The 27991-nt window shown below is 36.2% G+C and overlaps 1 protein-coding gene across 1 annotated transcript; it reads left to right on the top strand.

Moving 5' to 3' along the window:
- The first annotated feature begins 242 nt into the window (after positions 1–242).
- On the top strand, positions 243–26558 carry exoc2 (exocyst complex component 2). Its single transcript, XM_058756771.1, has 28 exons — positions 243–358; positions 2971–3099; positions 3962–4138; positions 4576–4702; positions 5611–5724; positions 5802–5926; positions 8287–8367; positions 8983–9128; positions 10146–10227; positions 10356–10458; positions 11258–11376; positions 13494–13598; positions 14014–14138; positions 14244–14312; positions 14940–15097; positions 15710–15831; positions 16588–16649; positions 16747–16827; positions 16920–16979; positions 17066–17127; positions 17582–17648; positions 19628–19744; positions 21055–21196; positions 24059–24114; positions 24263–24385; positions 24497–24558; positions 24661–24720; positions 25813–26558. The coding sequence occupies exons 2-28, from the start codon at positions 2982–2984 to the stop codon at positions 25904–25906; spliced, it is 2757 nt and encodes a 918-aa protein (XP_058612754.1). The 5' UTR covers positions 243–358; positions 2971–2981; the 3' UTR covers positions 25907–26558.
- The last annotated feature ends 1433 nt before the right edge of the window (positions 26559–27991 follow it).

Below are 27991 nucleotides of genomic sequence, written 5' to 3'. Positions count from 1 at the left end.
TATGATGGTAAAAATTAAAAGTGTTAAAATGTTGAAAGTGCTATGTTTTAGCTTTCTGCCACTCACTCATTCTCCAGAAACAAAATTTTCCAGCAAACATCAACCGTTCAGATAATCAGTCTCTTCTTTTTCACTGCACTGTCATTTGTAGGCATTTACACTTTTAAAATAAAGAAGAACTAGCCTACCATATGTCTTAAAATTACATTGCACTTCACACATCTACACTCAATAAGATGCATTATTCATGCACTGTCATGTGATTCGTCGTGTGGGCGGAGCCGCAGCGTCTAAACCGGAACTGTTTTTCAGGGGAAAGAGGTGTTGTATAGAGATTCTCTCCACTGCTTTTACTACTGTAAGTAATCACAATGTTTTGTTCTACCTTGCTTTGCGGATGATAAAGCAGGGTTCTTATTATGTGGAAAAGCTATTGTCTCAATAAATTCGTTGTCGTCTGCTCTGCTTGTAATTTCTGTCAGATTGTTTTTAGCATTAGCCAGCTATTGTCATCTGTCAGAGCTGCTGTTTATGTTCATGTTTTGTCTGACAGCCTCACCGTCATGTATGTAAATTAGTTTGTATTTATCTTCAATGAGTTATGTATTTTATCTTTGTAAATATTCATGTTTGTTCTAATTAATGAGGATAAACTGCTTGTTAACACTCACCGTAAAGTTCATTACATTGTAAGTAACTCATCACACACACATCTGCAATATTATAAATCCTTAATCCAGTTTGCATGCATAATAATTTTAGCTAAGTAATAGCGTATAAATCAAATTTGACTTGACTGGAGTCTGATAACTAGATATACTTATGTGTAATCAGTATCATTTGTTTAATTTGGTTTGATTTCATTTCTATGAGAGATCTAACATCTTGTTTTGTTTTGGGGGCTTAAAGCAAAATGAGCATTCAGACATGTTCTGTTTGTGCTTTTCTTCTGTCTCATCTTCAGTTATGTGTTTTTCATGATTGTCAGTGTTAAATAATAGCAGCAACTTAAAATGCAACCCAGGGCCCATCATGATTTGCAAGAGCTCAGTTTTCTTTTGAAGTATTATTATAGCTGAAATCATAATGTAAATTGAAATCAGATTATAGCTACATTATTAATAATAGTTAATTATCCTTTTTTATGTGTTGATTATTGAATGCATGTTTTCTATTTTTGCTGTTTGGTGTTTACTGGCTTCGGCTTTTAGAGACTTGGGTAAAGTTGGTTTTATATTGGCACATTCGGACTTCTGCATTCAATTACTTTGTTAACCACAATACATTGGACATTCAGCGGACATTCGCAAGTATGACATTAATACTTACTTGCCCATTTTGATCAATTGTGAAAAAAATTTAGTAGGTTGACAATGATGTTGCTGATTAGAATTTGCAAAAAATAACTTTATTGCATGTATAATTAGAAAGTTATTGAAAGCAGAAATGTGTGAATGTTGCGAATGTGCCAATATAAAACCAATTTTACCCAAGTCCTTTAGAGATTATACTCCCTGCTGCAGTAAACGCTGCAAATCTATTTAACATGTCTTGCAAACACAAACTTGCAGTTAATTAATAAAATTCTTGCTGATAAAATAAGATCATAATTATTTATATCATGGCCAATATTTAAAATGTATACTATTGTGTCTAATAAAAGCCCTAAGTAGTCATTTTGTAAATGTTGAAAAATTATATGCAGTCAGCAGTATGATGCTCTCATGTTAAATAGTTTGTTCAAGCTCCTGCTATTACATGTCAAGTGTTAATTTCTCCTGCTGAGAGAGTGTGTGCTGTAGGAGGGGGGTCACTGTGTTTATGAAGGGGGCTGAGTGTTGATAGGACGGTGCTTAGTAATTTGTCTGAGACGAGCTGTTATTCCATAGAGACTCTTAGGTGTCAATCATCTAAGCAGTCAATCATTCCCAAATGTCGCCACACAGAAGTGTTTGTGTGTGTGTGTGTGTGTGTGTGTGTGTGTGTGACTTTACTATTTTCATTTCTATCAGATTTTGTTGTAATTGAGCAGTAGACATTTTTTTAAAGTTAAAATGTAATCCTTTTATTGGGTTGTTTTGTGATTCGTTTTTTCCCCCACCCTTTCTTTCTTTCTTTCTTTCTCTCCCACTGATTTTTGGTTTGTCGAGTAATAATAAAAAAAATAATGATAAAAAAAATCCCAAGCTACTTAATAGATTGTATTTTTCCCATTGTCTTAATTTATTTTTTTAATTGATCGTTGTCACCCTGACATTGCTGGGACACTTTTGAGTCTTAAATTAAAACATGCTCATCATAAAAGAAGTGTATTTAAATCATAGTATTCATGAATTGTATTTTAATGAACATCCAGACAAAACCAAAACAGGGCACCATTGACCTATATAATTTATAAGGACAATTTCACTCTTTCCCAAAATATTGGCATCACCATAAAATCTCTGCAGTGAATATACATGTCAGACACCCAGTTTATTTTACTGCTAGACGCGGCAAGACGTCTTCTGAATCTGCACTGTGGACTTTGAGGTCAGCTGTAGAACTCAACCATCACCCTGTTCCCCTTTAGCTCTCTCTCTGGCCCATGCCAGAGACCACACAGATGCAGAAACACACCCTCCCAGACCACACAGAGTCAGTCATGGGGTCTTGCATGCAAACCGCCCTGGAGCTGTCAGTCTTGTTCTCCGTGTGGGTGTTTGTATAAGAGAGAGTGTGTCTGTGACAGTGCAAAAGCCACAGAAAAAATGCCTTGATTGCTGAGCTACTAGTCATATTGTATATAATGTTGCATCTCCGAACAGTAACACATTCGCTCTGTGTGAGCCGGATGGGTAGATTTATTTGTTCATGTCTAACAGTCTTTAAATGCACTGAACGTGCTGAATGTTTAATGTGTCGCCTTCAGCAGTTATGAGAATGTCTCCTGAGCCTAAACAAAACTCTGTTTACCTGTGTCTCACCTAGGTGTGTGAAGGATGTCTCGTGCACGCCAGCCTCCTTTGGTGACTGGCATCTCACCCAACGAGGGCGCGCCGTGGACCAAAGTCACTATTCGTGGAGAGAACCTGGGCACTGGACACAATGACCTCATAGGTAATACACATGGACATTTGAACAAACATACACTAGCGTTCAAAGGTTTGGGGTCATTAAGCTTTTTTTTTTTTCTTTTTTTTAAGAAATTAATGTTTTTATTCAGCAAGGGTACATTAAATTGATTGTAAGTGACAGTAAAGACATGTTGCAAAAATGTTATGTTATTTTAAATATTCTATTTATCAGAATGGTTTTCAACTTTGATAATAATAAGTAATAGTGATAATAATCATAATAAAAACTTTTTAAAAAATGTTAATAATATAAAAAAAACAATTTTAAAAATGAAATAAATGCAGTCATTGTGAGCACAAGAGACATCTTAGAAAAACATTTAAAAATCTTATCGACCCCAAACTTCTGAACACTTAAATTCAGACATTTTCTTAATTTCACACATTTTCTTCTAATTTAGCAAAGTGAAAAAAAACCATGGAACTGTTAAAATGAATGTCTTCATACAGAAATTTAATTTTAAATTTACAGAAGTTTAGATGCTTCATAATATTTTATTATGAGTCTGCAACTCAGTGAATCTGTGAAGCAAGAGGTGAAACTAAATTCTAAGCAAAAATCTGTATTTTTTATTCTTAGCTATATTAAACACAGATCTTTTTTCTTTTTTGTAATTAAGCAGCAAAAACAAACAAACAAACAAAAAAACAGACAGTACAGTCCGATGTTCACAAAGCTGATCTACAATATAATAATTTGTTTGTTTTTTTAACGGGCCTGGATGGTCACATCAGATTAGATCGGCACTCTGAGTAAGATGTCATTAAGGACCTGAACTGAGGCAAATTTGGCCACTTTATTGACTTCCTTTTTCTCTTGGTCTTTGTCTGTCTCTGTCTGTCAGGTCTGTCTATCTGTGGTCATAACTGTTTGCTGACAGCAGAATGGATGTCTGCTAGTAAGATAGTGTGTCGAGTGGGTCCTGCTAAAGATGACAAGGGCGAGATTATCGTTACCACCAAGAGCGGAGGCCGAGGGACGTCCACGGTCTCCTTCAAACTGCTCAAACCCGAGAGGATCGGTGAGCCACACACTCAAACTCACGTATACACACTCTGTGCATGTTTACAAAGCTCAATCCTACAACCAATTATGCTTAACCCTGACAAGTTGTAAGGTCACGTAAACACATTAACTGTGCCCTTTCATTGCGTAAAGATCTGCTTAATCAAAAAACAATTGCCACACATTTTTATACCAACTGAAATCAGTTTATTTTTTGATGTCAAATAAAAAAAAAAATTATGATAATTTCGGATCTCATGTAAACTTGTTTTTTTTTTTGCAGTATCAGCATATTATTGTGCATGTAAACACTCTCAATGTCTGTTATAGGCAAAATCACAATTTCGGTTTGATTTGATTACACACTCCTTAAATGTACACATATGCTCTTTGAAGACTGCAATGGATTTTAAGCACTCAACCAATGAGTATGTGCATGTTTTTTGTGTTTAGGCATTCTGGATCAGTCTGCGGTCTGGGTTGATGAGTTGAATTACTATGACATGAGGACCGATCGCAACAAAGGAATCTCTCCTCTCTCGCTGAGGCCGGCCAACCCTTTGGGCATCGAAATAGACAAGTAACGAAACATTCACAATTGAGTTTGTGTTGTCCTCTTATAAACTCACAAAGTAGTAAATTTACACCTACAACTAAGCACATGCATTGCTGTGCTCGACTTACACACGTGTGCTTCATTTCTGACTGTCCTTTTAAAACACACACTCACATAGACCAAAACAAATGCATATCCTCACACACTTCACCCAAAAAGCACTGCCCTGTGTTTATAGAAGTAGACTGCTGTGTTTATAAGGAAGGAGGTTCAGCAGAAAGTAGAAACGGCCCATTGTGTGTATGTCTTCTACCTGGGTGATGTCATTGGTACACCATTTCCTTAGATAGGAAGTGAATCTCTTCCTTTCCCTGACCCTGCAGCTCCTCTAACATTTACTTATTTGGATCTGTATATTCAGTCAAATGAGACATTACACTACATCTCAAAAGTTTGGGGTGAAAAGGTTTTGTAATGTTTTTTAAAACCTTTATCTTATACTCACCAAGTCTGCATTTATTTGATTAAAGATACAGTAAAACAGTAATTTGTGGAATATTATTACAATTTAATATGATCTATTAATAACATTTAATATATTTTAAATGTAATGTGTTGGCAAAGCTGAAATCTTTCTAATATGCCAATTATTGTATTTCTTTCAATAATTAAATCTTACTGTACCCAAACCTTTCAGCGGTGTATGAGTCATATGTATTTCATCAGTCTATTCTGTGTGACACATCAAAAGACGCAGTGGGTAGGCGTTTGCAGTGCTGTTTATATGTGGACAGATCTGGTTTGTGCTCTGTCTGGTTTTCTCTATGGTCTGTTGTGTGGTAAAGCAGATGGCCTATGATCTGTGATGTTTTCATGATGGGTCTTTATAGATCAGCTGTGTGGGTGTCTAACTCTTGTCTTTTGTTTTTCAGAGGGAAGGTTCCTCTGAAGGATCTGGAGAACATGTTCACTGGTATGAGTGGAGACTTCACTAGCGAGAATTTCTCTGCCACCTGGTATCTCATCGAGAACCATTCTTCAACCAGGTTGGTCAATATACCATTTGTTAATCTGCCGAAATAGATTTGTGTGTGATGTGGTGTTATGTTTGTTGCTGTTGTAGCTTTGAGCAACTGCGTCTGGCTGTGGGAAATCTTAAGAAACAGGCCAGTAAGAAGAATGAGGGCAGTCTGGCCTATGTGAAAGGAGGTCTCAGCACTTTCTTTGAGGCTCAGGATGCTCTTGCAGGTATGCGTGCTTGGTGTGTGCATTTAAAAACATATAAACACAACCTTAAATAATTAAGTAGCCGCAAGTAAAGACAACATAAAATGGCTTTCTTGTGTTTGACTGAAGGAAACAGAAGCAGTTTTGAGGGAAACAGAACAGTGTGTGGGAAGTAATATAGGGTGGGACTGGATTGTGTCCATGAGGGTTTTGTTGCCTTTAGGTCATGCTGGAATCATTGTGTTAAAATTACTCATCCCGTGAATACAATGTTGTAATGACCATTGGGAAGCATAGGATCTCCTTTGAGTTCCTTTTTGAGTTGATTGGAATTAAAGACTGGGAGAAAAATTGGAATTGATCATAATACAGTATAGTTTTCTGGACTTTTTGGACACGTTTTGTGGACTTCTGGTAAAGAATTGCAAAGCTTGCCAGAAAACATTGAGATTACCAAAACGTCAGTGAAATTATGGTTTAAAATACACACTGTTTTTCTGCTATCTTGGAAGTCCTCTGAGGAATATAATCTTGTTCTGATAGAAACATTTGTGATTGCGACACATTTTTTTTCCACAAAGAAAGTTATTTTGAATACTGAATACTTTTTGACAACTCACTGAGTTGGTGCCTGTATTAAGAAATAAAGTACAGCCTATTTAGACAATATGAATACTAGCTCTGCCGTTTAACCAAATTTTTTTTTTTCCACTTCTTGCGTCATTGTACACAGGTGTATGTGTCTCTACTCAGACTGCTCTCATCAGAGGTCAATGTCACCATGCCGATTCTATTTTCAAATCTGTCTGTGTGTGTAGGACTTGTCTCGGGTCACTTGTCTCGAGTCAAACAGAAGAGCTATTCTTAGCACTGCATGTCCATGTGATTGACAGGCATGGGGACGGATAACAAGGCGTGGTTGTCATAATGTTTAGATGAGGTTGTAATAAGGTTGTCATTGTGCTGAGAGGAAACGAGAGCAGCAAACGGAAGCTGCACTGATTCCCAGAGAAGACTCCCAAAACTTACCAGGCAGAAGTCAAAACATACCTCAGAGACAGAGGAAGCGTACCACACAGCATTCCGGACCCCGGGGGGAGCCGGAGGTTAGCTCTGACGTCATTGTGTACAGAAGTCTCCCAAATCCAGATGTGGAGAGAGAAAATAGACTTCATTTAGGTCTTTGTGCAAAGGTTTATCTTCCAGTTTAAAGGCACTCTGTAATATATATACATATGATCTGTTTGCATCCCCTTAAAAAGTCTTAAAATGTCTCAAATTCAGTTTTATCAAATTTAAGGTCAAAACGTCTTAAATGGTATTACACAAGTTGTAATTATCATTTAGGAGATTTTAAATTTGGGGCAGAAGAAAAGGAATTATACAGTCTAATGTGATTATTAAACTTCAAAAGGCTGTGATTAAATTAAATTATTGTGAGCGCTACACATTCAAAGGCAAAACGCTGCGCTGTTGTAGGTTCTACAGGCTTGTGGTTTCAGAGCAGTTTGCAATCAGTGAATACTGCACATTTATGCCAAGTGATTATATATGGTCTACTGTTGATGAATTATGACAGTGTTTACGTTATGGGGTTTATATTGTAAAATGTTGTAGGTGGTTGCAAGAGTTCTTATTCTATTTGTAGTTTGGAGTAGTAATGCATAGACAATTCAAAATAAGAGTATATTTTGCAATTGTTTAGAATTAAAACTCCTGAATTATTCACAAAATCTTTATTATTGTTATTATTTGTAATTTGGTTACAAAAAAAAGTTGTATCCAGCTCTTTATTCAACAATGTCTTTTAGCTTCTCTTTGGGCTGCAGAAAGTCACAGTAAGGAGAGACTAAGAACATTATTTAACACATTCAATAAATAGGTTTCTCGTTAATGCATTATTATCAAATCAGCAAAATCTAATATTAGTTGACCTCCCAAATTATATGTAATCTTGCAGTTACCCTGTTTTGCTGATAAGCAGTGGTAAGTCTTCATTGAATGTATGTGGTCTGTTTAATTAATTGAATTACGTGATTTATTTTGAGATTGTATAGATTTGTTCTGTATGGACATACAGTATGAAAAGGTTTAGTTTAAAAAACTGCATATACCCAGTGTTTGTTAAGACGTAATTGTAAGTGATACGTAATACGTAAGTGTAATATAAAGTTCAAAAGAACAACATTTATTTGAAAAGAAAATCTTTTGTTATATTATAAATGTCTTTACTGTCACTTTGATAAATTTTTTTGCATCCTTGTTGAATACAAGTATTATTTCTTTTAAAAAAAAAAGACTGACCCCAAACTTTTGAGCAGTAGTTCAGATGCTCTCAAACATTAATTTTTTTTTCTCTCTCTCCCACTTTCTACATCTAGCTATCCATCAGAAGCTTGAATCGGATGGCACTGAGAAGGTGGAGGGCTCTATGACCCAGCGACTAGAGAACGTCCTTAACAGTAAGACATAAAACTAAACACATGCTCAAAATCACACACGATTACACAAAGCAGCTAAATTTAGGATCAGACTTGCATATGCATTCTCTTTAGACCATCAAAGCCACACATTTCACACAGACCTCGGCGTGGTTCTGTGAGTGCGTCTGCGTGTGTTCGAGTCCACTCATATCCCAATCATATCTCCATGTCAATTCTCTCATGTGACGGTAGGTCAATAAACACGCTCGTTTCCTGCGCGCCGCACAAATAAACCAGTCACACACTGACATGCTTTCATCGCCAACCCCTCCTCATCCTCCTCACCACCCATCTTTACAAGTACATTTAGATGTATGTTCTTACCAAAGCCACTTACTGCCTTTGACTCTCAGCCAATCACAAACAGACTCAATGGTGGAAAAAAGGCTGGTCAGACTTTTATAGTGGTCAGGGGGCTGGTTCTTATTAAATCTGGCCAAGGGAATCCAGAATAGCTCTGACCACCCAAGAAGAGGGAGCACAAGAGATCTTGAATTTAGTTCAAACCGAGTGAGGATGATTAAACCACTTTTTATCAGCTGTTGTCCTTCTACACCCTTTTCTCATCTCTTTCCATTTACTCATTCCTCTCAGGAGCAAGTGAAACTGCTGACACCCTGTTTCAAGAAGTGTTGGGCAGAAAGGACAAGGCCGACTCCACACGCAACGCTCTCAATGTCCTCCAGAGATTCAAATTTCTATTTAACCTGCCACTCAACATAGAACGCAACATCCAGAAGGTGGCATCCTCCATACATATACATATACACAGCTTTTTTTCTCTAATGCTTTCTCCTACACACTACCGTTCAACAGTTTGGGTACAGGGATATTTGGGATATTTATTTAATTCATATATTTATTCAGTAAGGACACATTAAATTGATCAAAAGTGGCAGTAAAGAATTCTATATTGTTGCAAAAATTTTTATACATGCCGTTCCTTTGAAAGTTTATCAAAGGATGAATGTATCACAGTTTCCACCAAAATATTAAGCATCACAATTGTTTTCAATATTGATGATAGTAAAAAAAGGTTTGTTTCTTGAATACCAAATTCGGCATATTAGAATGATTTCTGAAGAATTTGACACTGACGACTGAAGTAATGGCTGCTGAATATAATAGTAAATTAATTTTAAATAGAATATTAAAATAGAAAACAGTTATTTTAAATTGTAATAGTGTTATTATCACAAAATGTGACCCTGGAGAACAAAACCAGTCATAAGTAGCACAGGTATATTTGTAGCAATAGCCAAAAATACATTGTATGGGTCAACATTATCGATTTTTCTTTTATGCCAAAAAGTAAAAATCATATTCTATAAAGATATTTTGTTTCCTACCATAAATATATTAAAACTTAATTTTTAATTAGTAATATGCATTGCTAAGAACTTCATTTGGACAACTTTAAAGTTTTTTTTTTTGCACCCTGATTCCAGATTTTCAAATAGTTGCATCTCAACCAAATATTGTCCTATCCTAACAAACCATACATCAATGGAAAGCTTATTTATTTGTTTTTATTTTACTCATTTTCAAAAAATTGGTCCAGTTTTGTGGTCCAGGGTCACATATTTCACAAGTATTATGAAGTATTTTTGATCAGAAAACTGCAGCAGAAGTGACTTCTTTTAAAAACATTGCAAAATCTTACCATCCCCAAACTTTTGAACGGTAGTATATACACTGTATAAATATGATCTCTGAATGTTAAACTGACTGTGTATATGTGTATGTTTTCCTTCCAGGGCGATTATGACGTTGTTATCAATGATTATGAGAAGGCCAAATCTCTGTTTGGGAACACAGAGGTCCCAGTCTTTAAGAAAGGTGATCTGAGCTTCATTGATAATGGCTGATAACATATGTTAATGTGACACGCATCCTCTTTTATACATTCACATTAGCTGGAGTGCTGTGTAAATGTTAAGAAGGATCGTCTGCGTATGTGTTTGTAGTGTATTCGGAGGTGGAGACGCGGATAGATGCCCTGAGGAAACTGCTTTTGGATAAACTTCTGGAGACGCCATCCACTCTACATGATCAGAAACGCTATATCAGGTGTGTGACACAAGCGACTTGAACTGAAACAGCAGTGACACAAATTTAAGAAAAGCTTAAATTATGAGTGCAGACTCACATTATTCATCACCTGTGACAGGGGTTTTTATGCTATTTGATGCCAAGGACCCTCAAATATGAAAAAATAAAAAATATAAATCAAGTAAAAAGACCCATACTGTGTGAGAAAGTAAAATCAAAAATGTTCATTTTAACTATAAATATTGATTTATTATAACATATTCACTACTGTTCAAATGTTTTGCATGTTTTCCTAGGCTGCATTTATTTGATCAAAACATTTATAAGGTAAAAACAGTAATATTGAGAAATATTATTATAATTTAATTTGTTGTTGTTGTTTTTGAATATATTTTTAAATGTAATTTATTCCTGTGATGCAAAGCTGAATTATCAGCATCATTACTCCAGTCTTCAGTGTCACATGATCCTTCAGAAATAATAATAATAATTCTTATTATTATCACTGTTGAAAACATTTTTTTCAAGATTGTTTGATGAATAGAAAGATTACAAGAAAAGCGTATTTGAAATAGAAAATGAAGTAGTCTTTCCTGTCACTTTTTGATCCTTCCTGAATAAAAGTATTAATTTCTTTATCAAAATGTCCAACTGACCCTTAGCCTTTGAACGGTAGTGTAAATATTTTATACTTAATTATTTATCTTAGGTAATTACATTCCCTGCCTTACATGAACTGTCATTGTGAGAGGGGTTTAAGGGGGTCCTGTAAAGGACAGTTATATTGATCTAATGATTTTCTCCCATTTTACTCAAGATATCTGTCAGATCTACATGCTCCAGGTGACCCAGCATGGCAGTGTATAGTCGCTCAACACAAGTGGATCCTGCAGCTGATGCAAAACTGTAAAGAAGATTTTATCAAAGAGCAGAAAGGTACACACACACGCAGCTAGTCTGAAATAAATTGATGGTTCCTCTTTGGCTCCGAAGAGTGAAAGCAGTGTGTGTGTTCTGCCCTGTGTGTGTGTGTGTGTGTGTGTGTGTTTAGATAGAGAGCAGCCCGTGTGTGGTCTGGTCATGACCCTATAGAGAACAGGAAGTCCACAGAGCTCTATAGTGTGGCAGAGCTGAGGGGGGGGGTTTGCTGTAGAGAGAGACAGACATCGGGGAATACAAGAAGAGAGAGGAGCATAGATAAACACAGGAGATGATTGGACACCTGGATCAACACCAGCACTCATTTTTTACCTAAACAAAGAGAGTAAATGTCCAAGTGGCTGAATGGTATACATCTTTATCTGTGAGAGAGAAACATGACATGTGTACACTATCTGGACATATTGAGTGTTTCAAACTATAGCAACAATTTAATCAAGACTCAGGAAGAGCCGCAGAAAGACCTTTAGTGCCATCTACTGTCAGAGAAGAGCTACTGCACCCTACTTACCAGTTGGTCTTTGCTTGGCAGAGCTGGGTAGTAACTGATTACATGTAATCTGGATTACGTAATCAGATTCCAAAAATTAAGTACTTGTAATTAGAGTTTAAAATACATTTTAAAATACCCGTAATCAGACTATAGTTACTTTTTTTATGGATTACATGATTACATATTATTCACACAATAGCAATAAATTATTCAGATTCTCCCTAATTTCTCTTTATCATCTTTTAAATTTTCCTTTCTAAAATAGCCTACCGATTATATACATTCAGAAAGTCCAGTTTTGTGGACATTCACACATAGACTAGTCATTAGTAAGGTGGCGATACAGCATTTGACCACTGGATTTACAAAAATCATTTCAGGTTTAAGATAGGTTTCAACATTGCATCAACTACTGATGAACACATTCATTTTTATTTGAATTATCACTCAGGGTTTTTTTTAACCATGTATTATTATGCCTTTTGGAAGGCTTTTGTCTTTCAAACTCATTAAAATGCATTTATTCACATTATTTTTTATTTACATGTAATACAGGCATTCACTGCAGCGGCCGTTAGAATCTCCGGATCTCATAGAAATCTGAGGCTAGACCAGCCAATGCGCATGCACGGTTATAAGCACGTTATGACTGTGCATGCGCATTGTCTGGTCTAACCTGAAAAATAAGCTTTTTAAATGCTATTTGAACATAAGAAACAACATTCATGGGTCAATTAATTTCAGATTTTTGTTGCTGATTTGACATGTGTAATTTAATTGCGAGTTCAGCGGGCAGTTTTTGAGATTTCAGGATTCGTCTTGTATGAGCTGCCTGGAGGCATTGCAAATATGGCCGCCGAGTGAAGAGACTTTCTTTGAAAGGGACTTTGTTTTAAAATTATTTATTTTAATTTTAATTTTTTTATGATTTAATTAATTGTTAGCTTTTCATTAAACTCATAAACCCCCTGCAGTTCCTTTACGAACCCTAGTTTGGGAAACCTTGATGTAATAATGTTTAATACACTTCATGTTGTAAATTACAATGAATGAATTACAATATCTTTGCATTTTTTACGTCATTATGGTACAAGATAATCCCATTTAAATCAATGTGATAAACGAGTTAGGTCAAAAGTAATCTAAAAGTAATCCAAAAGTAATCTGATTATATTACCTAAAATGTGTAATGTAATGGATTGCGTTACTGACTAAAATTTTTGTCATGTAATCTGGAATCAGTAACGGATTACAATTTGTAAGTAATCTACCCAGCTCTGTTTGCTGGTAACCAAAAGGTTGTAGATTTGAACCTTACCACTGGGCGACTGTCCTATGATAAGTATTTTGAAAGTCACTCAAATCACAGCGAAAGAAAAAAAAATGGTGTAGACCTCAAATCACCTCGACCAGTGTTTCCCCATGAGCAAAGCTCAAATTTGCTTTCATCAACATCAGACCAGAAATGTTTCTTTTGATTCGAGCATGAATTGTCACTCTTAACTGACTGACATATCGTCCATGTAATGGGTTAACCGAAACCCTTTACTTTTATAAATGTGATTCATTTGTTAAACGCTGACATCTGTAGATGAACATTCATTGTGTCTCTCTGTGTTAGTGGGTGGTGTCAGTTTAGAGATGGATCGGTCCTCAGCTCTGAACAGGATCAGCCTCTCAGCTCCGGTGAAGAGAGGAGGCAGCTTCCAGACACCTAAAGATGACTGTGAGTACAATAACAGAATGATTAACATGATTAACTATTTTTTTGTGTGTGTAATTGAATGTTTTCTGAAAAATGCAGCTTTGCCATCAAATGCATAAAGTATGTTTTTAATTATATTAAAATAGAAAACAGGTATTGTATTAAAATTTCACAATATAATTGTTTTTACTGTTTTTAACCTGTTGAGCATAAGATACTTCTTTTAAAAATTTTATATGGAAAATGTTCTGATTTGCTGTGATTTTGTTGCATTTGTGCTGAATTTCGCATTCAGTTGTCAAAAATGATTTGATGTTTGAAACTGTGCCTAGTTAGGAAGAGTTGTGAAATTCATAGAAAGATCATTGTCAGCTGTTTCATTTCAGAAGCAGAATACAGCTGTCTTCGTAATATTATATCATACATATTTTCTCAGCGTGGCACTATAAGAGCCCTCAGCAGGTGAGGTTTGTGGAGAAGCTCTCAGACGTGGTTATCAGCCAGCTGCCCAACTTCTGGAAACTCTGGATCTCTTACGTCAACGGCAGCCTGTTCAGTGAGGTAGATGCACGGACAAATACTCAGGAGTGTTAGAAACAAGGGCTAGTATAATTCTGTTTTGATTGCATACACATTGACTCTTGTTGACTGTGTTGTCTTGGACAGACGGGAGAGAAGTCTGGTCAGGTGGAGAAGTTAAAGAAGAACGCCCGGCAAAGACAGAATGACTTTAAGGTCAGTAAAGCAGCTGTAATGGTTTTGTGCTTGTAGTCTGGAGATTAAGAGTGTGCACGTGAACCACTAGGATTTAAGACTAATGATGCACCAAAAGTTCTGAAACCGAAAATATTTGGCCCAAAAATTAATTTTCAGTTTCGGCTGAAACCGTTTAGAGGGCTGAAATCATTGACTGAAACTGTGGTGTATAATCTGTGTTTCTTCCATACCACATTTTGACTGTGTCAGTGTTTGTTTCATGTACAGAACAGGTGATGATATGTGTGGGCACTAGGGCTGGATTGACAATATAAAAATATAAATTTCTGTTCATTTTCATTTTGATGAACCAAGATCTTAGTTATAGCATGGAATAATCATGAATTAACATAAGTAGGTATGTCGAAAATCACAATATTTATATTTACTCAGCCTGTTGTCTTGAAAATATCTTTTTTTATAGTCACCATGTAAATATTTAAATTTCAAATTTTAAGTAGAAGCATAAGTATATCATTACAAAGTTGATATAAATATTGCCTTTTGTGCAATTTAAGTGTTTGTATATAACTCCGCTTTTATATGAGTGTTGATTTGGTAAGTGCTATTTTCTTTGCATAATAGGTTTGGCACATTTGTGTTTAGGGCATGATTGAGGAAGTGACCCGTCGTTTGGTGCAGTTGGTTCGAGGGGCTCTGTTACCCTCCTCTCTTACTGAGCTGCAGCTGAGGCAGTATGGAGGCTGGGACACCAAAACCCCTCTCAGTGGAGCCTGGCTCACTCAGGTCATCCACACCGTCAGGTATGTGAGCAAGTTTGTAGTAGAAATGTAGCAATTAGTAATCGGTCAAAATTAAAATTCATGGACTTCTGTAGACTTAAAAGGATAGTTCACCCATAATTGAAAATATTGTCATCATTTACTTACCATCGTGTCGTTCCAAACCTGCACGGCTTGCTCTCTTCTGTGGTTAACACAAAAGAAAATATTTTGAGAACTGTGTTGTTTTTTTGTGCATACTGTGAATGATTACCAACATTTTTTTTATATATATATATTTTTATTTGCACAAAAGAAAGACAATTATGGGTAAACTTTAAGCAAGTTTGTTGTGCTATTGCGTTCATCTGTTTCATGTAAACTTGAATTGTAAAACAACTAGTTTTTTTCCAATTCAGTCATCTTCATCATTTGCATTAGATCCAGCTAAACCAGCAACATTGCAAATGCAGGCTGCTGTTTTTTTATGTCACTGATTCTGTTATTAAATGTTAAAGTACTGGTTTATTTTGTCATTTTCAGCCTTTTTTTCACTTTCAGTGGCAGAAATTTTGGTCAATCCTTAGTAGGAAGGATTTTTGTTCATTCTTTCCTTGTATTTTCAAATAAAGCTCATTTGATTTTCTCTCTTAGGTTAAGTCATGAAGCTCTGTCAGCTTTAGAGATTCCTAATGACCTGCTGCAGGTGATTCAGGATTTAATGCAGGACCTGCGTGTGCACTGCCTGCTGACCACACTGCAGCACACCGAAGAGGGTAAAACTATTCACTGGGCTTTTGTGAACGTCTTGGTTTCATTTTAGGCAAACAATGGCAAATGAGATTTCTGAAAAGTTCTACAGAATATGTGATTAAAATGACTTGCAGATAAGGTTATTGGTCAGCACTGATCATCTCAAGATGGACTGGTTTAAATATCAGTCTGTCACTTATGTTGATTGCTCCAGATGAAAACAACAGAGGGAGCTCTAGAGCTCTCAACTAAATGTATTTTCATTCAAGTTCAGTATAAACAGCTCATTAGTCATTTTAGGGTTGTATCAAAATGGCTCTAGTCAACTATAGTTTTATTCACAGAATTAACCATAGATATATTGGCAAACACTAGCTAGTCAACATCTGCAGCAGTATAAACTACATTTTTAGTAGCCAAACAGAATATTTTCAAAACCTCACCAAATTGCAGAAATCCCTGAATCTTCTCTTTTTTTTAGCAAAATACTGCTGTGAACTCTGCTGTCTATCACTAGGATTTTGACTTTTTTTTTTTTTTTTTTTTTTTATAAATTAGGATGGTTTATTTTGTGTTTATGTATGTATGGTATATGGTATTTTGCTGTAAATTTGTAAGTTTGTTTTGTTGTAATAGCTAATAGCCAACTATAGACCAGCTGTTCGAGTTAAAAGTAGTTTCCTTAGTACTGATGTTGAGAGAATGGGAGAAGAGTTTTAATGTTTTGATTTAATGGTATTGATTATTTAATATTGATTCAACTTTGGGGTTTTTTTTAGACGTAAAGAGACTTGCAGAAAAAGAAGACTGGGTTGTGGACAATGAAGGAATCACATCACTGGTACATGTTTTATACTTTTATTATATTTTATCTAGTTTATTTCATTCTAAAAAAGTGAAGATCAAAGACCTAAGGATACATGGTGTGTCTGTTTCAGCCAGCCCAGTTTGAGCAGTGTATGGTTCAGATGCTGCAGTCTCTAAAGGAGCCGATGGAATGTAAACCCGGAGAGATCAATGTACAAATATTCACACAACACTCATCCTCTGCCCTTCCACTGCAGATTATATGGAGAGTAATCAGAAATATTTGTGTTTTTTTTGTCCTCAGATCTTTAATCTGGATGTGGTTCAGGACAAAGCTTGTGAACAGTGTGTTTCTATCATGAAGGTAGTGTGCTGTTTTCTGTGTATGTTGGGATTTGTAAATATAATCATGCTGTATAAAAAGAATTTGTATGTTTCTGCTTGGTTTAGGTCTTCATTAAGTGCCTTGAACAGCTCAGCACCAAGACTGATGGAGACATCGATACCTCTCAGTGAGATTCATTTTATATAAAGTTCATTATATATGAAAATTATACCATTTCAACAGTAATTTTGATTTAATTTTCAAATCTCAGGTGGTGTAAAATTCAGTAAAAATATTTGTTAAAATATATACAGGAAAAAATATATTTTATAAAATTATTTAAAAATATATATATATATTCTGTCTCTTAATTTTCTTGTTATATGACACCTAGTTGGCTTCCTACATGCTTGTTATGCCACGCTTACTTTGATTTAGCAAACAGGTGTTTTTCAAATGTGTGTGTGTGTGTGTGTGTGTGTGTGTATATATATATATATATATATATATATATATATATATATATATATATATATATATATATATATATATATATATATATATATATATATATATGTAATCTTTAGGCTGAATGTTTAAGTTTACAGTGGGAGTATAATATCAAGGTCTTTCTCTTTCAGTTTGTCTGTGGACTTGGCTTCACCTGATCTTTTTGGAAGCATCCAAGAAGACTTCAGTTCAAAACCAGTAAGGCCATCTTACCTGATTTCCAACTTTGTCCGTGTCCATCTTGTCTTTCTCTCTATTCACGCTAATAATGCATATTAAAAAAATTACTGTTCTATAAAAATACATGCAGGTGATTTAAGTATTCATATAAAATACAAATGAATTGTGGCCTAGCAGTTAGCACATCAAGCTGTGGTGCTCATATGGAGAGCCAGGTTTGAATCTGACTTGTGTTGAGTAATCATTACATTCCTCCTTCTTCATTTTTTTTTGATAATACACTTTCACTGTCAACATAATATCAATAAATGGCCACATAAATAAAATGCAGTATGTGTGGACTGCAGAGTTGGATGTCACTGTAAGCAACAGGATATTAGTGTACGGAGAATAGGAAGTGAGTGTAGATAACAGCTGCCTTCACGCTGCTCTGACATGTTCAGCTCCTCACCTTATTTTAAACGATTAGTCACTGACTGAAATCCAAATAACACTGTGGATGTGTAGTATCGGAACTAGAGTCACAGTAGTACTGAAAGCTGAAAACCTTATAGATGAAAAGATGGAGAAAGAGAGAGAGAGAGAGAGAGAAAACCAGGTAATGAGGCCATGTGTTTAAAAAATTATCAAAACGAAACCTTGTTGATTGAAGATATTCACAGACCTCAAGTAACCTTGAAGTGCTTCCTCCCTTCATTTAATCCGTTCCTTTGTGCTTATTCAGTAATGCTGTATGTATGTGTGTATGTGTGTGTGTGTGTGTGTGTGTGTATGTGTGTGTGCAGAAATGCTTGAGTAAAAGTTTAAACCACAGAAATAGAGTTTACAGTAACCCCAAGGTAGATTTAAAATGGCTTAATTACTTTACTTTAGATACAAAATATCAAAATAAATAAGCATTAAAATGCCAGGCATCATCTAAGAACAAACTTCAGTTTTTTTCAAGCCAATTGTTTTAGCAATTACTTTTGCAACTAACTGGTCATGAAGGGGTATTTTTAGTGTCCATATGAAGTCACTTCCCTTACGTTTGCACAGGTGTCCTAGCAGAGCAGCCACAGGTGTACTTCATCACATCAAATATGTACATGTTCCACTAATATTTGGCAACCAGAAAGTATGCAAATATTTTCTGTGCAGATGTTGAACTGTACATATGCTTTGTAATTTGAAATGTGACATTTTGGTTAAAATATTTGCACTATATTTCAAATAAATGCCATTTGCCATAAATCACTTTAATCATAAAGTGCAAAAAAAAAAAAAAAAAATTTCCCCCCAAATGCCTCGTATATATTTTGTTGTTGTGTGTGTTATTTATTAGTTCTAAAGAACCTTTTCCTGAGAAAACATCCTGTGTTCCGTTATGGATGCCTTTGTCACAGTTTCCATCTGCAACACAGCAAACATTCAAACATCACGCACAAGAGTCATGTGTTGTGAAAAACAGCAGCTTTCTCCTCAGAGAGCACAATGCAGCAGCCGCTCACATGGGGTTTCCCCTAGCCTGCAGTGGAAGGGCTGCAGGTTTCCCCTCTATCACTCTTTTTTTTCTCTATTTTACTCTCTCTCTCCTTCACAGACTGCTTTATGGTTAAGTAAAGGCACAAATGTACCCAATCATATCTGTAATAGTATTGCTTCACACACTCTTAGACTATTTCTTGCTATTTCTTGCTCATGTGTGTGTGTGTATATGTACAAGTTAGGGGTTAGTAGTATTTTTTAAAAGTCTCTTATGCTCACCAAGGCTGCATTTATTGGATCATAAATACAGTAAAAACAGTCATATTATGAAGTGTTATTGCAATTTAAAATAACTTGTTTTCTATTTGAAAATATTTTTCAAAAATATAATTTTAACTTGTGATGGCAAAGCTCCAATCTTAAGTGTCACATGATCCTTCAGAAATCATTCTAATACAACTTATTGCAAAAATCTCTCTATGTATGTTTATTGTAACAGTTGCTGTGTGTGTTTGTTCTGCCCCATGTAGGAGCAACGTCTCCTCATCATCCTGAGTAACTGTCAGTATCTGGAGAGACATACATTTCTCAATCTGGCTGAGCACCTCGAGAAGAACGGCTTCACCACTGCAGAGAAGATCATCAGGGTACAAAGACACATGCACACTTCCCTTTTACTCCAGTCCACAGTTGGCATTTTCTTTTTTCTAAGTGATAACAGATGTGTTTCCAATTTATGTATCTTTTACTGAAGTGAGAATGACTCACTTAGATTAAGGAGAAGCTCAAGGGTTTTTCGTAGCGGCATTGCACACACTCACCCTAAGTGGCTTTTGCGCCGTGCAGAGGAGAGGGTGAAGCCCTCACGAAAGGTTATGGTTGGCCTTTCCAGTAAATGCAGATGGTTTTGATGCAGATCGTAGTGAATCAGTGTGATGGGCTCAAAGGGTTTGTGTAGATCAGTGAAGTGCAATGAGAACACACTTTGCATTGCTCTTTTCTGAGAGATTTAACTCTGAATAAGAGCTTGATGACTCATGGGAGAGGTTTATTACGTGATCATAAAGTGATTCTGACATATCTATCTTAGTACAGACAAGAAAAAAAGCATTGATTATTAATTGTGCATTAAAGTCATTTTCAAAGTCATTTAGAGCTGCATCACTATTGTTAATTATGATAAAGGATTTGAATAAACCCTTTACTCTAAAATAAGGTTTACACTGACAGTGACCGTTAGCAGAGCAGCAGCTACCAATGACAGTGCAGAAAGGGATCTGCCTGATAGAGTTGGACACCGCGGTTGATCTACCTACTACAAACCAGCAGCTCAGAGAACCGGCCCTGATTTAATCGCTGAATTTTAAACCGCAGCTTTAGAATTCTGCAAAATCTGCAAATGGGGTAAGAAAAATAAAATAAAGTTACTTAATTTTAAAGCAAAATTCAGGAATCGGGAATTGGGTTATTTGTGCAAAACCAGGAACTGCATAGCAACACAACAGAACACTCAGAACACCAAATAACAACAATCTTGCAACCATGCACAAACTGCATGGACAAGGCTTTTTCATTTTCTTCAAAATATGTCAAAGTCTAGTTAAAAATGTATTTTTAAAACAGCATTTGGACTACTACTCAGAGAAGATTGACATTCATCTGTCAGGACAGATGTCCATCTCTGGTTTTTACTGAGTTCCCAGAGATTTTGTCCCCTTTTGAGATGGTGCTTTCCATTCTGGTTTTTGAGGACTTCCCTAAAGTTCAACACACATCAGAATGATGGACATGCATGAGTGGTCTCTACTCATTCTGCAACAAAGTGTGTGATGAGCAGTGATCGTGTGTGATTTTAATGGTTACTTAAGGTCACATGCACTTCTGTGTTACAGGAGAGAATCTTGTATGGCCAGTGGTTTGTGATTAAACTGAATGAATGCATGCTCATGTTCTTCAGGTCAGCATAGAGGCGTTGAGACAGCTGGATGAATATCTGTTTGAGACATATGTCGAGAAAAAATCCGATCCTATCGTCGGCTCTCTGGAGCCTGGCATCTATGCAGGATACTTTGACTGGAAGGACTGCCTGCCACCTACAGGTAACACACACCTCAATCACGTAACCTGCATGTTGACAACACTCTGTGGACGTTTCTAGAAGACTTTGTCTGTTTGAAACACCATCACCATGGAGATGGTACTAATAGAGAAAGTTCCACAGACACTTTTGCTAGTCTTGATTCTGCAGTTTCAGTCTGCCATCATTGCTTTTATATCAGTTTCAGTCATGATTGTGTGTGTGTGTGTGTGTGTGTGTGTGTGTGTGGTGTGTATCTTTAGTATGATTGGGTCTGTTGGTGCATACTTGACTAAATGCTATTGGTTATGTGAATCATTTGTGAACTTACAAGAACTTGTCCTGCTTATGAGACATTATAAGAAGAACTTGTTGAACTGTGTAAAACCAACCCACTACACTTCACCACTGCTCTGATTTAGCTCCCAATCAGTTTGAAAAATCATTTTCTTTAGCTCCAAAATAGACAAACAAATGTTCTAAATACTTTTATTCAGCAAGGATGCATTATATTAATCAAAAATCACAGTGAGACATGTTGCAAAAGTTTTGTTTCAAATACAGTGGTGTGAAAAAGTGTTGGCCCCCTTCCTGATTTTAAAATTTTTTGCATATTTGTCACACTTGAAAGATTCAGATCATCAAACAAATTTTAATATTGCACAAAGATAATGCAAGTAAATTTAATAAATTTTCATTTATTAAGGGAAAAAAGCTGTCCAAACCTACCTGGCCCTACGTGAAAAATGAATTGTCCCCTCCTATTAAATCATGAAAGAACTGTGATTAACCACATTATTTTAGAAAGCTGAGTTAAATTTCACTAGCCAAACCCAGGCCTGATTACTGCCAGACCTGTTGAATCAAGAAATCACTTAAATAGAACCTGCCTGACAAAGTGAAGCACGCTTAAAGAGCAATACATCATTCCGCGATCTTAAGAAATTCATAAACAGATGAGAAACAAAATAGTTTACATGAATCAGTCTGGAAAGGGTTATAAAGCCATTTCTAAGGCTTTGGGACTCCAGCAAACCATGGTCAGAGTCATTATCCACAAATGGAGAAAACTTGGAACAGTGGTGAACCTTCCCAGGAGTGGCCGGCCTACCAAAATTACTCCAAGAGCACAAAGACGACTCATCCAGGAGGTCATAAAAGAACCCAGAACAACATCTAAAGAACTGCAGGCCTCACTTGCCTCAATTAAGGTCAGTGTTCATGATTCAACAATAAGAAAGAGACTGGGCAAAAACAGCATCCATGGGAGAGTTCCAAGGCAAAAGCCATTGCTGGCCAAAAACAATACAAAGGCTCGTCTCACATTTGCCAAAAAATATCTTGATTATCCCCAAGACTTTTGGGCAAATATTCTGTGGACTGATGCGACAAAAGGTGAATGTTTTGGAAGGTGTGTGTCCCGTTACATCTGGCGTAAAACCAACACAGCATTTCATAAAAAGAACATCATATCAACAGTCAAACATGGTGGGGGTAGTGTGATAGTCTGAGGCTGCTTTGCAGCTTCAGAACCTGGATGACTTGCCATAATTGATGGAACCATGAATTCTACACTCTAAGAAAATCCTGAAGGAGAATGTCCGGCCCTCTGTTCGTGACCTCAAGCTGAAGCGAACTTGGGTTATGTAGCAGGACAATGATCCAAAACACAGCAGCAAGTCCACCTCTGAATGTCTCAAGAAAAACAAAATGAAGACTTTGGAGTGGCCTAATCAAAGTCCTGACCTGAATCCTATTGAGATGCTGTGGCATGACCTTAAAAAGGCGGTTCATGCTCGAAAACCCTCCAATGTGGCTGAATTACAACAATTCTGCAAAGAAGAGTGGGCCAAAATTCCTCCACAGCGATGTGAAAGACTCATTGCCAGTTATCGCAAACGCTTGATTGCAGTTGTTGCTGCTAAGGGTGGCACAACCAGTTATTCGGTTTAGGGGGCAAGCACTTTTTCACACAGGGCCATGTGGGTTTGGATTTTGTTTTCCCTTCATAATACAAAACTTAATTTAAAAACTGCATGTTGTGTTTACTTGTGTTATCTTTGATTAATATTTAAATTTGTTTGATGATCTGAAACATTAAAGTGTGACAAACATGCAAAAAAAAATAAAAATCAGGAAGGGGGCCAACACTTTTTCACACCACTGTATATAAATGTTGTTCATAACAATTTCATCAAAGAATCCGTTTCGACAAAATATTTAACTGTTTTTAACATTTGATATCTAAAAGAAATGTTTCCTGAGCACCAAATCAGCATATTAGAATGATTTCTGAAGGATCATGTGACACTGAAGACTGGAGTAATGTTGCTGAAAATTCAGCTTTTCCATCACAGGAATAATTACACTTTAAAGTATATTAAAATAGAACAGGTGCTTTAAATTGTAATCATATTTCACAATATTAATGTTTTTCTGTATCAGATAAGTGAACCTGGGTGAGCATAAGAGACCTGTCCAAAATAGTAAAAGAATCTTACTCACACCAAACTTTTGAACTGTAGTGAAATATTCTCTTTGAAATAATAATTATAATGGTCTTACAGAGCAAATATTTTTGTAATGGTAAAATAATATAAGTTTGGTTCTTTTAATTGCTCCTTAAAAATCATGTGATTTATATTATTAAGCATTGCATGGTATTTAATACCACTAGAGTGACTTATAAATTTGGATTTCACACATAGAGAACCAAGAAGTGGTTACTTTAACAGTGCAAAGAAAGTAAATAAACAAACATTTGAAATATGTTAAAGGGGATTATTTTGCTTGACCTCAGTATGGAGTATGTTAGACTTCTGACAAAAGAGAAGCTGATAAGACTCATTGATCTACCTTTTATTATTCTCTCTTTCTGACTCAGGTGTGAGGAGTTACTTGAAGGAGGCTTTGGTCAGCATTATCTCTGTTCATGCTGAGGTGAGATTCTCAAACCTTCAGTCGACAAATCACTCGTCTTTGCTTTAAAAGATACGCTGTTATCTTACACCTTAAGAATGCCACAGCAGCCATATTGGTGAAGTTAATAGACAGAGTCTCCAAGAATCTCTGTTTTTTGCTCTTTCAGGTTTTCACGGTTTCCAAGGAGCTGGTTCCTCGTGTTTTATCAAAGATCATTGAGGCTGTAGCTGAAGAAATGAGCCGTCTGATGCAGTGTGTGTCCTCCTTTAGTAAAAATGGTGCACTACAGGTACAAGTCACACCTCCCTCATATACACTTATCAGGACAGTTAGCATTTGATCTTAAGGTATTGAAACCCACATCTTCATTTTTCACCATCATTAATATTTTTCTGGTTAGGCTCGTTTGGAAATCTCTGCACTGCTAGACGCCATAGAGCCATTCCTCACATCAGAGAGTCGGTAAGATAAAAAAACTCGTTCAACACAGATGTCTTACTACCATTAAAACCAAAAAGTGTTAGTATAATGTGGGTGTGTGATGTTGTCTCATATGTGTCTCAGCACTAGTTTTAAGCAGGCATTGGAAGCTTTACCACAGCTACAGAGTGGAGCTGACAAGAAGTAAGTTATCACAGTAACATTAGCATTTATTTTAAACGCATGTTAGTCATCAGAGATGATGATAATTAGCGCTGAGCTCAAATGTCATGACATGACGTCCAAGTGTTCGGTTTACTCTTATTTTAGATGATGGGAACATCCTGGTATTTAAATTTTTCTCACATGCTACTGATAAATTGCCATGTGTTTGACCACTTTGAGGGTGTAAATTATAAATAGCTGAGCAAGTCCTGATAATATAAATCACTTAAAAGTATGAAACTGTATGAAAGCATGGCTTTCTCCGTAGTGACTGACTTGCACTGAAAGTGGCCTGTGTTAAGATGCGAAATTGCATTTTAAATGGGCTGAAGATTGTAAACAGATCAGTAATGTTTTGGATTGCATGCCATCATTTTCCAGCCAAAGTGTGTTTATGAATTTATAGCTGTTACGGAGTTATGTAAGTTGTAACACTACCAGATATAACTGCCGGTTAAAAAAAAGTTGACTTACAGATTCAAGCAAATACATATTTTAACACACACTAACGTTCAAAAGTTTGGGGTTGGAATTTTTTTTTTTTCATGTTTTTAAAGGAAGTCTCGTATTCTCATTAAATACTTTATTTAATCAAAATACATTTATATTATTATTATTATTATTATACTTCTGTCAATACTACCATCAATATATGTTTTTAAATATAAATGTAATTTATTCCTGTGATGGCAAAGCTAAATCTTTAGTGTCTTCAGTGTCACATGATCCTTCAGAAATCATACTGATTGCTGATGCTGATTTCATGCTCAAGAAACATTTCTAATTATTATAATACTGTTGAAAACAATTGAGCTGCTTAATGTTTTAGTGGAAACCAGGACACATTTTGTTCAAGATTTTCTGGTGAAATATAAAAGAAAATCAGAATTGAGTGGGTGTCCTGGCACAGTAGTGCTTATTTGAATATAGTGTCTCAGACTTGATAATTTATTCAACTTGCAAATAAGTACAGATGTCTTTTAGTGATGATTTTGTTTATTGAGGTTAAGTTTGGCTTGTTTAATAGTTTCCCATTTTTTTTCTAATACGTCCCTCTCTCTCTTTTCTCAGGCTCTTGGAGGAGCTACTGAATAAGTTTAAGAGTAGCATGAAGCTACAGCTTAACTGCTTCAAGCCTGCCTCTTTTCAGCCTGTGAAACGATAAGCCTTCACAAAACCCCAACATTTCAACAGCGCCTCTTCGTTGTAACACTAAGACACCATTTCAGTTTTAAAAACATTAAGAACCATGAAAAGTCAATATAGTGCCATTAATCTAGCCTTTTCTACTTGTTTTTGTCAGCATGTAGCAGCCTGTTGTACTGCCTTTTTGTCCACCTTAATGACCAAAATAAATCTATGTGCTCTTACACAGAGTGGGTTTTCTGCAAACGTTGATGTGCAAGACAGTTGCTAGAGTAATTGCCAGGTTTGTGTATTTGTGTGTGTGTGTGAGAGAGATAGTCTTGGCAAGAGTTTTGCTCTTGGTGGATGAAACTGTTGAGTTCTGAAATGACTCTTGTTCTCATTTTTATTAAGAGAGTCGTTTTATGTTGAAGTCTAGTACGACCACACGATCAGCGATTCATGCACACACCCTGACTAGTGTCAGACGGAAAGATACACACCCTGCCCCTCCTTGGCAACGCAGGGGTTATTTTACCTGTCCCAGGAGGAAGTGTTCAGTATTGGGAGCTGTCCGTTGCTGTAAACTGCTATTAAATGCCGGGTAACCCAGCATTGGCATGTGGTTTAGGAGTTTTAATATATAACTGACTATAATACAAGAGCACAGGCTGCCATCATAAACTCTCTACAATGATCTGAATATTTGTTTTTACCTTTGTCGTCTCATAACTCATTCCGCTATTTGTGTGAACCTGAAAATTTGTTGTGAAATGACGCAAACATAGCTTTTTCCCAACAGTGTTTTTTGTTGATTTCTATTCTTCTAAATTTAGAGCACTTAACACCCACTCATTTAAGGGAAGCAATTTGACAGAACAGCATCAAAGCCACGTGCGGCACCAGGTGAAAGAGTGGGTGTACTGATCTCAGGCTGTACAGCTTAAGGGAAGTTTTTAATGATTGCACCTTTCCGCTCTGTAGGCAGCGGAAAATTATCCAAAACATGTTTGTGTAATTGAGAGCTGTAAGCCCATAAACAGTGGAAAACTCGAAGAATTTTTGTTTATGTAAAACATCTCGAAAATTTCTAAGAATGTCCCATACATCCCAAAGTGAGCAGTCTCACCCTATAGCATAGTTTCAAGACTTTTTTCAACCTGATTAGTTACTTTACATCGGAATTAGGCCAATCAGTTTTCAATTTCACGTAGTACACAACATTGTTCATTATAGCTTTAAGGGCAACAAAACAACAAGCAATGAGGCATTCTGGCTGTTTTCATTGAGAAGGAAGAATAAAATATACTTCTGTCAGTCTGCCTCTTCCTCTGTGATGTCATCAAGTTGAGACTGCCCGCTCCATCCTGTCTCCAAACCACAAACACCATCCTGTGTGTGTGCTGTCACTTGCTCACACACCCTGTCTATATTCTCTGCAGATAACATATTGCTTCTGCTCAATGTAAACGAGGGCTTGACGTCCCACCAGATCCACACACGTTCATGGGGATTCCAGTGTTTGTAGTGGGGGCTAAAAGTATTCCCCTTCTGTGTTTTACAAAGGCTTAGCTTAGTTAACCACAGTCAGCCCACCAGTGATGGAGAGGCTCAGGCAAATTATGTCCAATTCTGTTTAGAAAGAATCCTCTCTAGTAGAGGTGAACTTAAAAGCAAAATTAGTGGAAAAGAGAAAAACAGTGCTATAATTTTGAGATTCAATATTGTTCAAAAGTTTAGGGTCGGTAAGATTTTTTCATGTTTTTGAAAGAAGTCACCAAGGCTGCATTTATTTGACCCAAAATATAATAAAAACTTTAAAGGGATAGTTCACCCAAAAATGAAAATTCTGTCATTAATTACTCACCCTCATGTCATTCCAAAACCGTAAGACCTTTGTTCATCTTCGGAACACAAATTTAGATATTATTTTTATGAAATCCAAGAGCTTTCTGACCCTCCATTTTGTTTTCTTTGCACACAAAAAGTACCACTGATGTCACATGGAGTATTTTAATGATGTCCTTACTACCTTTCTGGGCCTTGATCATGGTAGGACCCTTGCTGTCTATGGAGGGTCAGAAAGTTCTCGGATTTCATCAAAAATATCTTAATTTGTGTTCAG

This window comes from Onychostoma macrolepis, chromosome 20, assembly GCF_012432095.1.
Source record: "Onychostoma macrolepis isolate SWU-2019 chromosome 20, ASM1243209v1, whole genome shotgun sequence".
Taxonomy (NCBI): domain Eukaryota; kingdom Metazoa; phylum Chordata; class Actinopteri; order Cypriniformes; family Cyprinidae; genus Onychostoma; species Onychostoma macrolepis.
This window is presented reverse-complemented; position numbering and strand designations above follow the sequence as displayed.

Coding starts and splice junctions, on each gene's coding strand:
- exoc2 (XM_058756771.1), top strand. CDS start 2,982: ATGTCTCGTGCACGCCAGCCTCCTTTGGTGACTGGCATCTCACCCAAC. Junction 16,650..16,746: donor ATGAAGGAATCACATCACTG/GTACATGTTTTA, acceptor TGTCTGTTTCAG/CCAGCCCAGTTTGAGCAGTG. Junction 24,721..25,812: donor CAGAGTGGAGCTGACAAGAA/GTAAGTTATCAC, acceptor CTCTTTTCTCAG/GCTCTTGGAGGAGCTACTGA.